This window comes from Populus alba, chromosome 11, assembly GCF_005239225.2.
Source record: "Populus alba chromosome 11, ASM523922v2, whole genome shotgun sequence".
NCBI lineage: Eukaryota > Viridiplantae > Streptophyta > Magnoliopsida > Malpighiales > Salicaceae > Populus > Populus alba.
This window is the reverse complement of record NC_133294.1, coordinates 2,039,662-2,052,225: the sequence shown is the minus strand read 5'-3', so window position 1 is coordinate 2,052,225 and position 12,564 is coordinate 2,039,662. Positions and strand designations below refer to the sequence as shown.

At 34.9% G+C, this 12,564-nt stretch overlaps 1 protein-coding gene across 1 annotated transcript; it reads right to left on the bottom strand.

The window, feature by feature from the left end:
• Positions 1-4,241: 4,241 nt before the first annotated feature.
• LOC118063403 (cysteine-rich receptor-like protein kinase 25) lies at positions 4,242-10,893 on the bottom strand. Its single transcript, XM_035077420.2, has 7 exons — positions 10,378-10,893; positions 5,903-6,025; positions 5,551-5,744; positions 5,258-5,468; positions 4,916-5,153; positions 4,652-4,802; positions 4,242-4,562 (listed from the first exon to the last, which is right to left on the bottom strand). Exons 1-7 carry the CDS (start codon positions 10,799-10,801, stop codon positions 4,242-4,244), a joined length of 1,662 nt encoding a protein of 553 aa, XP_034933311.1. The 5' UTR covers positions 10,802-10,893.
• Positions 10,894-12,564: the final 1,671 nt, after the last annotated feature.

Here is a 12,564-nt window from a genome sequence, read left to right as displayed (position 1 = left end):
AATATTCAATTGATGAGAATTGAGTTTTATGATTTTTACAGATATAGTGCTTCTAGTCTAATGACCTGAAAAGTCATGAGTTCGGAAAGTTACACTAGTTGACATTTTTTTTTTCTAAATCATTTTATAATTCTCTTAATTTTGTTTCTATCATGTTATTCTCATCTTATAATTTAGGTAGTGATTTGACATGATTTCTCTAGTGGCTTGACCCTGATTACTAGGATTTACATGTTTTCATGCTAACTTGGGTTGATTAAGGCTAATTTTTTAGTTTCTCTTTTACCTTTCTTCATCCTTTTGTGTTTAATGAATATAAACTGAGATGCATTATTTGTCTCATTTAAAAAAATATCTTCTAAAATATTTATGGACTTTTTTTTGTAAATTAAGTCTATTTATTGTTGTTGCTTATTATTTTTTTCATTAATAAAAATAAACTAGATTATTTGATCTAGTTGAATCTATCATCCAAGATGTTGCTACCCAATTTTTTACCATATTTTTGATAAATTCTTAGAAAAAAACCAAAAAATAGCAAAAAACAATGAAAACTCAAAAAAATGCATTTTTGATAATTTTTGCTCGTTTTAAGCATTTTCAAAGCGTCATCTTAAAAGAATTTAAATTTCAAAGGTATTTTAAATGCTTTTAATTTTACAACCACTGATTTTCTTTGTTGAGTCAACGTTGATATTGCTCGCTTTTTAAAAATAAAAAAAAATAAAAAAAATCAAAAATTGATAAAATAGAAAAAGTTGAGGGACCAATGTGTTTTGGGAACCAAGCCACTTTGCCTATAAATTGAGGTTACAACACACACAAAAAGGGGAGAAAATTTACAGGGACAATTGAGAGAAAAAATAAATTGAGGGGTAAACTAAAAACCCGAACCCACCACTTTAAAAATAAAAAATAAAAAAAAAGGGCGGCTGCCCTCCTCCCCAGTTTTTCTTTGGATGCCTTCGGCTTCTCCTCTTTTCGAGTAGCCGCTCACCTCCTTCCCTATAGAAGAAAAACCAGAACCCACTAACTTTTGAGAGAGACCCCCTCATTTTCCCCCTCTCTCAGCCATTGTCCATTTTCATCCCCACCTAACAACCCCACAACTGTTTCTTTTGGCCGACCTTTACACCTAACTCTGGTCTGCCTCCCAACCAAAGTTGGCTGATCTCTGTCTCCATCTTCCCTCATCTTTCTCTCAATAGAGCCCCCACCAAACCCCGAAACCCACCAGCAGCGGCTAGCCCCCTTTTCGGTCGTTCCTCCTCACCACCAGCCACTTGAAGTGAAGGAGAAGAAGAAGAAGAAGCCCTCCCAACCACCAGATTTGCCATTGGCAAAAGAAAAACAAACAAAGAAGGGAGAAGGTGGAGGAATTGGACATATCTAAAAAACAAAATAAAATCGACTGCTTGTGCATTTTCTTTTGTTGTAGGTAACGATGGTTGTCACCGCTGGCAAAGAAGGGAAGAGGAGAAGAAGCTGAGCCAAATCCACCCTCTTTTGGTATTTTCCATGCGGTGGGTTGGTGGTGGTGCTTGGGAAAGACACGCCGCCATTGTTCTCGTGCCTAGAAACCTTCCAGCACTGTTCCGGTGGTTTAGAAGGTCTTCTCTGCAATTCTTATAGATTTTTGGGGTTTATTTTGTAATTTTTTGAAATTGTATTTTATTTATTTTGAATTTTTGTTTTTGTTTACATATAAAAAAAGGATGTACGAGAAAAAGATAATAAAAGTAATGTTGTGTGTGTGTTGTATTTTTTCTTTATATATGTTATTAAATTATAAAATAAATAAAAAGACAAAAAATTAATTATATGTTTTAAGTTGTATATGGTTAAGTATTTTAAGGAATAAATAAAATCATGTTGTACAATTTACTTCCCGTGAATATGTAAGAAAAAACATAAAGAAAATAAATTTCTTTATAAATTTACAAAGAAAACAAAAATTTCCAATGTCTTTACATCATAAATATTATAAAAAGGGCAGCTGTCATAACTTATTTTTTTATTATTATTTTATTTTTATTTTATTTTCTATAAACAATAATAGAAAAAATAAAATAAAATAAGTTGATGATAACAAAATGAATGAAATAAAACAAAATGAAATGAATGAAGAATAAATTGAAATTTGGGTCAAGACAATATAAATTGAAAGTTTGGGGACTTAATTAAATTTTGGAGTAGTTTAATTAATCAAATCAAGAGCTTAATTGAAGAATTGATAAGTTTGGGGAATTAATTGAACTTGAAATTAGTTTAGTTAATGAAATCAGAAGCTTAATTGAAGAAATATAAAAGTTTAGGGCTGATTCGGGTTACAATTGCAAGAAATTAAAATATGAGGACCATTTTGTGAATGACGCTGCAATGAAGGGGTCCAATTACAATTTATCCAGGGGCTTGATTACAAAAGTTCAAAATGTTAACGACCAAGTCGAAAATGGCCATTCGAAACCCAAAAATGGTGCCGTTTCTAAAAGATACTGTTCGTCTTCTTTACCTCGCCAAACCAGGGGAAAGAAACGCCTCGCCGCTCCTGCTAAATGTCCACAAAGAGTAGCTGACCGTTACTCCTGCATTAAAGTCCATGCGAGGTCGCCTCATTATCTGGAGGCAATCGCATGGCATTCTTTTGCTATAAAAGCTAGAGAAAGGCCATGACAAAGGGGAGAGAGGAAGAAAAAAATGGAGAGGAAGAACGGAAAAAATCCAGTAGAGAGAGAAGCAAACAAACATAAACAGGGACAGAAACGAAGAGGGAGAGGGACCAGAGAATACAAACAGAGAAAACAGAGCCGAATAAAAGAACAACCATAGAGGAGTAGAGAGAGCATCGTCCAATACACCATCATCTTCGGCTTCGTTCCCAGCTACACAGGTAAGCTTTCGTTTTCCCTCCCCTTATAAATATAATTACCTTGTCACTACAAAGCATGCGTTAATAATTCATGCATGAACGCACAGAACAGCCGGTTATTGGTTTGAACCGGTGACCAGCGGAGTCCAGCTTAATTTGTATAGGCTAATTAAATCAGACCCAATCTAAAAATAAAAATAGCTCAATTTATTTTGGGTCAAGTGTACACATATTTATATTAATCATTTTTATTTTATTTCTATTATTTTGATATTTGATTAAACAAGTTTTTTTATAATATTCTTTAAGAGGTGATACTATTTTTTTTTGATATAATTAGTCTTATATTATAACATTTTGACTAACTAGTTAAGATTTTTTAATAATCATAATATTGTCAATTGCTTAAATAAAAAACTTTTCTCATTAAATCATTTTTTTTTCACTATTTAGTTTTGTTTTTAAGCTGCCCCAATATCAATTACAAATATTATAATAAAATATATTTAAAAATATTGTCATCTCCCATATCCACCGATACAACACACGTGTAAGGAAGGAGAATCATACCTAAGAATTAAAAAAAAAAAAAAAACAAAAAAGAGGTCTCCGGCGGAATAATTTTTCCTTTAAAAAATTAGTGTCATTTGATTGTCTCATGCATGCATGTTGACGGCAAAAATAGAATAGAGATGATGATTTTTGGTTTGATTTGAATTTTATTTATAAAAATATTTAAAATGAATTTTTTTTAAAAGAAATTAAAACCAGTTCAAAATGATCGGTTTTTGTTATTTTAGTACAAAAACTGATTTAAAACCGACCGGTTTTGGTTTGGTTCGGTTATTTTATATTAAAAATAAAAATATATTGTTTTTTGGGGTTTCTTTTTGTAATTTCCAATGGATTTGGTTTTCGGTTTGGCTCGGTTTTTTCCGGTTTGACTCGGTTTTTTCATTTTGGTTTCAAGCTTATGGAACCGGAACCAAACTGAATCGGTTAGTTTTTTAAATATTCTATTAAGTTTAATTGGTTATTTTTACTGTTCGGTTTTTTCAGTTATTTTTTTTAATTTTCTCAGTTTAATTGGTTTTTCTGATTTTTTACTCACCTCTAAAATAGAGTAAAAATGACAAATATATGAAGAAATAAACATTGTAATTTAAACTTCTGATACATTGAGAACCTGATCAAACATATATGACCTATATGATGAAGAGAATGTGAAGAATGAAATGATTTACAACATCACGAAAGCTTATAGAGAAACGTACTATAATCATGCATGAACGCACCATAATTTCTATCAAGAATATTAGTGTTTACAAAAACAAACCACACTTAGCTACAAAGAAACCATGTAATAAATTTCTTAACTACCAAGAAGCACACTAGCTGTAGACTGATCAGATGCAAGAAAACTTGATCCTGACAAAGATGCTGAAGACTGACGAGACAGGATTGAAGTAAATTTAACCAGAGATTTTGGACCTGCTGATGGTTGGGGAAGGTTTACAGCATTACTTCCAAGCATGAGAACAACTAATGACATGGTTGGCCTACGTGCAGGATCATCTTGAACACAAAGTAATGCAATATGGATCCATCTCAAAGCCTCACTTACCGGACAAGAGTCGATTATATTTCTGTCTATCAACTCCTTTCCTGTGCCTTCATTCCACAGCTGCCAGGCCTGTTCAGGGTACATAAATTTCAGGATCAGAGATATTTTATACATGTTAATGTTGAATTGATAAAAGGTTCAGTAAGAAAGTTTTTTACATGTAAGAGGAGGCTTTGGGCTTGATATTGGCTGTAGAATCCTCTGTTCTTTTTACCAGTAATGATTTCTAACAACAGGATTCCAAAGCTGTAAACATCTGACTTTGTTGAAATTATTCCCTCCAGTGCATATTCTGGTGCCATGTATCCACTGCTCAAGAAAAATAATTACTGCATCAAATTGAGTGGAGGACAGTGAAGGTTACCAGATGATTCTCATACTCGTATTATTTATAGCAATTAATATGAAGGAAATGGACTTACAATGTGCCAACAACTTTGTTAGTGTTGGCCTCAAGTTGATTCCCTCCGAAAATTCTTGCAGTGCCAAAGTCTGATATCTTTGGGTGCATCTGATCATCCAACAAGATATTGCTTGCTTTCATATCACGGTGTACGATTTTGAGTCTAGAGTCTTCATGTAGATACTGCAGGCCCCTTGCTGTTCCTGATATAATATTTGCACGCTTTGGCCAGTCGAGTTCCCTACTTTTCTCTGGATCTGTCTTCACAAAGGAAATGATAAGGAAACTCCATTCGGTGGTAGAAGTGGATGCATAAATTTAGAAAAAAATGGGAAAACTATGAGAGGGATAGAAAGCAAACCAAACAGGAAGGCATCAAGGCTTGTGTTTGCCAGGTACTCATAGACAAGAAGCTTTTCATCTCCTTCCAAGCAATATCCCAACAGCCTTACAAGATTTTTGTGCTGAAGTTTAGCGATGACCATCACTTCATTTCTAAATTCTTCAAGACCTTGTTTTGATACCATGGAAAGCCTTTTGACTGCTATTTCTTCTCCAGCAGGAAGAATGCCCTGAAGTTTTGAAGTTCAACTGTTAATAACATTTAGTATTGAGTACTAGAAGATTACAAGAGAAAAATATTGGGATCTGAACCTTGTAAACTGGGCCAAAACCTCCTTCTCCAAGCTTATTTTCATCAGAGAAATTGTTTGTAGCTAACCTTATGGTCGTCAAATTGAAGTTATGCATTTGTTCACCATTGTCATAACCGGTAATAGGCAATTCTCCTTCATTCAGATAGCTGCGATTTGAATTTTCTCGTAATAGAATTTCTTGGCTTCTTTCCTCTTGAATAACAAGTCAATTTGACACCAAGATTAAATTAAAATCTTAATTTGTTACACATATATCGTTTAATGACAATTTCATACATTAATCTAATGACATTTTCACACTAAAGATTAAATTAAAAGCTTAATTAGTTACCCATATATTGTTTATCTACCTGTTCGTCTTGCCCCTTTCCAGCATGAAAAATACCAGAACAGCAAGAGAGCAACAGCTACAGCTAATGATGATACAACAGTAGCAATCACAATCATAGTTGTATTGTTCCCTCCATTTCCTCCTGAAATTGCATGATATTATCATTAATAACTAATAACCGACAAAAGGAATGTATTCCTATCATATGAAATAGGAACAGCTAGCTAGTCAATATAGCCTATCCGAGTTTCTGATAAAGTGATGTCTATGCTTTGCTGCTGCAGCTAGATATATCTATCCGATTTCCTGGAGCAATGTCTATCTACAAAATTCCAGACCTGAGATATATCTATTAAAATCAACACCACAAATCATAACATAATTTTGGTATTAAGTAAGAACATATGAAAATTGCAACAGACCATATTAAGAGAAATATCCAGCTATCACAGCTGTATTTTTTAGAGGCAGAATTATGTAATGATCGTAAAGAGCAGCGAGTATACATGAACAAATTGTAGAATTCAATAAAAAAGCAATAGTAGTATCACTGAATATAATTGCAGTAGACACCGAACGAGAAAGTTGTTGAAAGTATACTGATTTTTGGAAATTAGTTGAACTGGTCGTTTGGTTAAAAATGGTCGACTGATTGACAGATAGCAATCGGATGGAATAAGTTGAAATAGTTAACCGGTTCAATCTGTATAATACAATTGCTATTCAGATTAGGATTTTCTTATATTAGTTTAATTCCTTGGTTGTTTAGGATTTTATGTCTATAAAAATACTTGTGATTCAATATTGTTAAGAAGTACAAAAGAGAGAATAGCTAAAAGAGTTATAATTGCAAAGGTAACCAAGACAAAGAATAGAATATTCTTGCTAAACATAGAATTGGATGTGCTTAAATGCCTAAATGTATGTGTGAAGGATGAAACTTGGCTTTGACATATGAGACTTTGATATGTAAACTTTGATCGCTTGAAGATGATGGCACAAAAGGAGATGTTGAAGGGTTTACCATCCATTATACATCCAAATCAGTTGTGTGGAGGATGTTTAGGGGGCAAGCAAATTCCAAAGAGCTTTTTGAAAAAGTCGACATCAAGAGCATATCAATCCCTACAAGAAATACATGTCAATGTTTGTGGTCCTATCAAACCATGTTTGTTTGGTAAAAATTTATATTTTCTACTTTTTATTGAAGATTGTAGTAGAAAAACTTGGGTATACTTCTTAAAAAAAAAGTCTACTATGTTTAGTTGTTTTATGAAGTTTAAGGAATTAGTTGAAAAATATTATTCTATAAAATCACTTAGGATGAATAAGGGAGTGAATTTTGTTATACTAATTTTAATGAGTTTTGTGAAGATCATGGTATAAAAAGACTCCTAACGGTGTCTGTCGAGATCCCACAACAAAATAGTGTGGTAGAGAGAAAGAATAGAAGCATCCTCAACATGACAAGAAGCATGCTCAAAACCAAGAAGATGTCTAAAGAGTTTCGGGTTGAAGTTGTAGATTATGCTATCTACTTGTCAAATAGGTGTCATACTAAAGGCTTAAATGATATGACTACATAAGAAGCATGAAGTGGAAAAAAGCCAAGTGTCTCTTACTTGTATGCAGATGATCAAGTAAGGACCAAGTTAGATGGTAAAAGCAAAAAGATGATCTTTGTAGGCTATAATCAAAAGTCAAAAGGATACAAACTTTATAACCCTAATGAAGAAAAAATGGTGATTAATAGAGATGTTGAGTTCAGTAAAGAAGGAGCATGGGATTGGTAGGTAGATGATGATGAGAAATATGACTTCCTACCAATTCTTAATGAAAAAGATGAAAGTTATGAAGATCATCAAGAACCTATAGTTACATCTCCGCAAACACTAACGAGCTCATCTTCTCCTTTTTCAACTTCTTCTTCTTCTTTTTCTAGTGAAAGCTCAAGTAGTGGCACTCCATCAAGTCCACTAAGAAAGATGAGGATTCTCAATGACTTATGTAAGGTAACTAATTTAATTGATAATGATGTAATATTATATTGTCACCTTGCTACATGTGATCCTATAGTGTTTGGAGAAGCAATAAAGGATGTCAAATGGAGAATTGTTATGGATGAGGAGATTGCATCAATTGAGAAGAATGACACATGAAGATTGGTTCATAGACTAAATGGAAAGAAGACAATAGGTGTCAAGTGGATTTATAAAGAAAAAAGAAAGTGAAATGAAAGGTGGAAAGATAAAAGGCAAGGTTAGTGACAAACATTTATAATCAAAAGCATAAAATTGTCTATGATGAAGTGTTTGCTCCAGTTGCAAGATTGGAGACCATTCGATTAATCATTGCCAGTACTGTCCAACATAGACGAAGAATATATCAAATGGGTGTCAAATAAGCTTTTCTAAATGGTTTTCTTGAAGAAGAGGTCTTCATTAAGCAACCTATAAGTTATGAAGTGAAGAGACATGAAGACAATGTATTAAGGTTGAACAAAGCCTCATATGGATTGAAGCAAGCCCTAGGGGCTTGGTACAATCACTTTGATGGATAATTCTTAAAGAATATATTTGTTAAATGCCCTTATGAATATGCTATATATGTAAAAATCAAAGAGAGTGGTGATACTCTTATTGTATGTATGTATGTGGATGACTTGATCTTTACATGAAATAATCCAAATATGTTTGGAGACTTCAAGTAAACAATGATTAAGAGATAACGGATATTGGTCTCATGTCCTATTACTTAGGGATTGAGATCAAACAAGGAGAAAATAAATCTTTAAAATCAAGAGAAGTTTGTAAGGGATGTTCTCAAGAAGTTTAATTTGGAGGATTATGCAAGAGTAAATACTCTGGTTGAATGTGGAGTAAAGATGTCAAAGAATAATGAAGGTGAGAAGATAACCTCTACAACTTTCAAGAGCTTAGTTGAGAGTTTTAGATATTTAATATGCACTCGTTCAAATATTTTTTTTAGAGTAGGACTTGTAAGTTGATTTATGGAGACATCTTCTAGACATGAAGCAAATTCTTTGGTATATCAAAAGTATTGGTTATTTTGGCTTATTCTACGGTTATTCTAATAGTTTTGAACTTGTAGGTTATAATGATAGTGATTTGGCTAAAGGTGTGAATAATAGAAAGAGCACTACAAATTTTGTTTTCTATATGGGAGACGCAACATTCACATGGAGTTCAAATTAGCAATCCATAGTCACTTTTTCAACATGTGAAACTGAATATATATCTAGTACATCATGTGTTTGTCATTTTTTATGACTAAGAAGATTACTAAAGGATCAACATGTGAAACTGAATATGTAGCTAGTACATCATGTGTTTGTCATTTTATATGACTAAGAAGATTACTAAAGGATCAACATGTGAAACTAAATATGTAGCTAGTAAATCATGTGTTTGTCATTTTATATGACTAAGAAGATTACTAAAGGAATTGTGAATGCCACAAGAGAAGCCTATTGAAATTTATGTGGACACCTCATCAGCCATTACATTAGCAAAGAATTCAATATTTCATGATAGAAGTAAGCATATTGACACAAGATTTCATTATTTACGAGATTACATTGCAAACAAGGAAGTTAAAGTCAAGTATGCAAAGATACAAGACCAAGTTGCAGATATATTTACAAAGCCACTCAAATATGATGTTTTTATCAAGATGAGAGATGTGTTGAGAGTTATGAAGAAATTAAATTTAAAGGGGGATATTAAAAGTAAACTAATTTCTGAAAATTAGTTAAATCGGTTGATCGGTTATAAACGGTTGACTAGTTGAGACAGAGCAATCATAAGTTGAAATAGTCAATCAGTTTAGTCAGCATAATACAATTCCTATTCAAATTAGAATTTTTTTATATTAGTTTAATTCTTTAATTGTCTAAGACTCTATGTCTATAAAAAAGCTTGTAATTCATCATTATTAGAAGTACAAAAAATAAAAAAAGAATAACTAAGAGAACTTAGAGAGAATCACTAAATAAAAGAATACCCTCCTCTCAATAATCTTATGCTTGAGTTTTTTAATTTTATATTACTATTTTTTATCTTCTACCACACCCATCCTTCTTCCAAATTTAATTTCTACCACACTCATCCTTCTTCCAACAAAAGTATGCAGCTTCTTAAACAGTAAATTATCATAGCCTAACATCATTTGATTTTTTGAAACCACTCAGGAAGAATTTAGTCTTCCTTCTTTAAAATATCTGTCCATTTCATTGTAGATAATAATTCAGTGGATTAGTTACTCCTTGGTGATGCTTATGTCCAAAGCTAGCCTGCTAAATTTGAAACAAATAGAGAGAAAAATAGCCTAAACTATCTATTCACCTAATTCTATTTAGCCAGGGTAATTGTAATACAGTTCAAACGAGAAAAAAAAATCTTTCTAATTTTCACAACACGTGAATGGACCAGCAATCTAATTTCTCAACAAACAAGTTTTTCGTATTTGACTCACCGGGCACTGGCTCTGGCACTTGGGGAGAAGGAACCGGTACCGGCGTTGATGACAGCTGATAGAATTGAGATTCCTCGTACCTTATACTACAACTTGGGGCGAAAATACGCCAACCTCTCTTAGCTTGGCAACACTGTGTCACATCATCCCTTAAGATTCCCAAACAAGAACTACAATCACTACTATTTATATCTCTGCTACACTGCGTCAAAGCATATCGTTTTTGAGACCCATCATGACTCGCTGATTGATTAGTCCCGAACATCATATCTGTATATGGAACATATTCTATCAGCGTGTATATCAAACTGAGCGCACCAAAATTCTGTTCATCTGGTGATGTGGTGTTCTCGTTATTCCACATGAACAATCTTGGATAAGTCTGATAAACTCCATGAAAGTTTTTATTCGAGTAACGTAGCATGCACTCATCGTACCAAATGATTGCAGTTTCATTAGAAGCACATCGCCGTTGGATTTCTCGAGTAGCATTGTTAATGCAGGTTTGACAGGTATTGCTTGAAACATCACCCCTGCAAAGGTATAGACTGTTAGGTGTGTTGCCATTGAATGTGCCTAACCTTGACTTTGACCATCCACCTTTGTTGAAGAAGATGGCAGCCACCATTGACTCCCATGTGCAGCCTTCTCAATTGTCAAAATTCAGCAGCCATTATTGATGAAAAGGAGCTGGAGTTGGTGCTAGCATTTGCCTATAAAAGAGGCATGTTTTGAGAGCTAAGGTGTGAGAGAACATGAGAATGAAGTGAAGAGAAAGAGGAGAGAAAGAGCTGCTGCCATGGGCAGCAGCCCTGCAGCCATTGCAGCTGCGTGAATAGTGAGTTGAGTTGAGTGGATGTGCCTCCTCCTCCATGTATTTATTGTATCCCTTCTCTATCTATAATAAAATGACTCTCTCCCGTGGATGTAGGCGGTTTTGCCGAACCACGTAAAATATTGTGTCTCAGTGTGCTTATCCCTCCGTTGAGCAATTATCAGTACATCACCGGTCACCGGATTCCGCGCCCAACAATTGGTATCAGAGCATATGGTTTAAGTGATGTTTGATTTTTGCTAAAAAATGAAAGTTGTCAAAATGATGTTTTTACCATCCCACTGTGTAGAGGAGGACGATACGAAGCCACTGGTGAAAACGGCGTCAAAATCGGACGTCGGACATGGCCGCACTCTCCATCACTCTCCGATGAGGTGGCGGCCACGCGCACAGACGCGCCCCACGCGTGCCACGCGTCTTCTTCACCCGGATGAGTTGACCCGACCCGAATACCAGTTGACCCGACCCATGTGAACAGTATCATGAACAGTGCCATGCAAGGATGACATCAGCATACACAGTCAGCAGCAATTGACTAGTCAACATCCATGTCAGCATATGGGGGACCCACCTGCCACGTCATCAGCCGCGAGCCGAGCCACGTCGAGCCGAGTTGAGTCGAGCCGAGTTGGAGCTGAGCCGAGCCGCGAGCCGAGGGATAGGATCCAGTGTAGCTGATCCTACGTGCATTCGGATCTGAGATTGAATCTGAGCCGTTGTTCAGGCCAGAATTGTGTTGATCAAAACGTAGCCGTCTGAAGTGCGATTTGGATGATTCAAGACATGTTTCCAGCTAATTTGATCATTCCGGATGCAATGGTACGGTCCGATCGTTGAGATTCGAGACCAAAATGGCGGTGGTGAATTATTAAAGAGAGATTGCCCGATCAGGAGGCATCTGAAGGTCATCATGGTGGTCGATGAAGATGATGAAGAAGAAGGTGCACATGTTTGCCCAATTACATGTGCTGAACTATTAAGAGGGGGAAATTTAATGCCTTGAAGGAAGGCAAAATTGGGACACTCAGGACACCCGAGATGTGGACAATTTGAGGTGTAGAGTGAAAATTGACGAAGACCAATATTGACGAATCTAAGCACTAGTAGTCTCGCTAGATGTTGAGAAATCATGTATTAAACCTGTATATTCCAGATCACTTGTAAAGGAAAGCCGCAACAAAGCTAGCAAATGGTTGTATATACGGAGAGACAGTACGATGGATAGATATGGCCTAAGAAGTTCTGTCTAGGAGATTGGGTTTTAAGCGGGACCGTTGTGACCCCTCCAATCTTTCCTGGGAACTTGCTTAGTGGAAGGATTATCCATACGGTACTATTTACGTATATGTGAC

What these genes read in the sequence shown, in the direction of transcription:
- LOC118063403 (XM_035077420.2), bottom strand. Translation starts at nt 10,801, where the DNA reads ATGCTACGTTACTCGAATAAAAACTTTCATGGAGTTTATCAGACTTAT. An exon ending in AGTGCCAGAGCCAGTGCCCG is followed by an intron (nt 6,026 to 10,377) that starts GTGAGTCAAATA and finishes ATGCAATTTCAG; the next exon opens with GAGGAAATGGAGGGAACAAT. An exon ending in AACAAAGTTGTTGGCACATT is followed by an intron (nt 4,803 to 4,915) that starts GTAAGTCCATTT and finishes TTTCTTGAGCAG; the next exon opens with TGGATACATGGCACCAGAAT.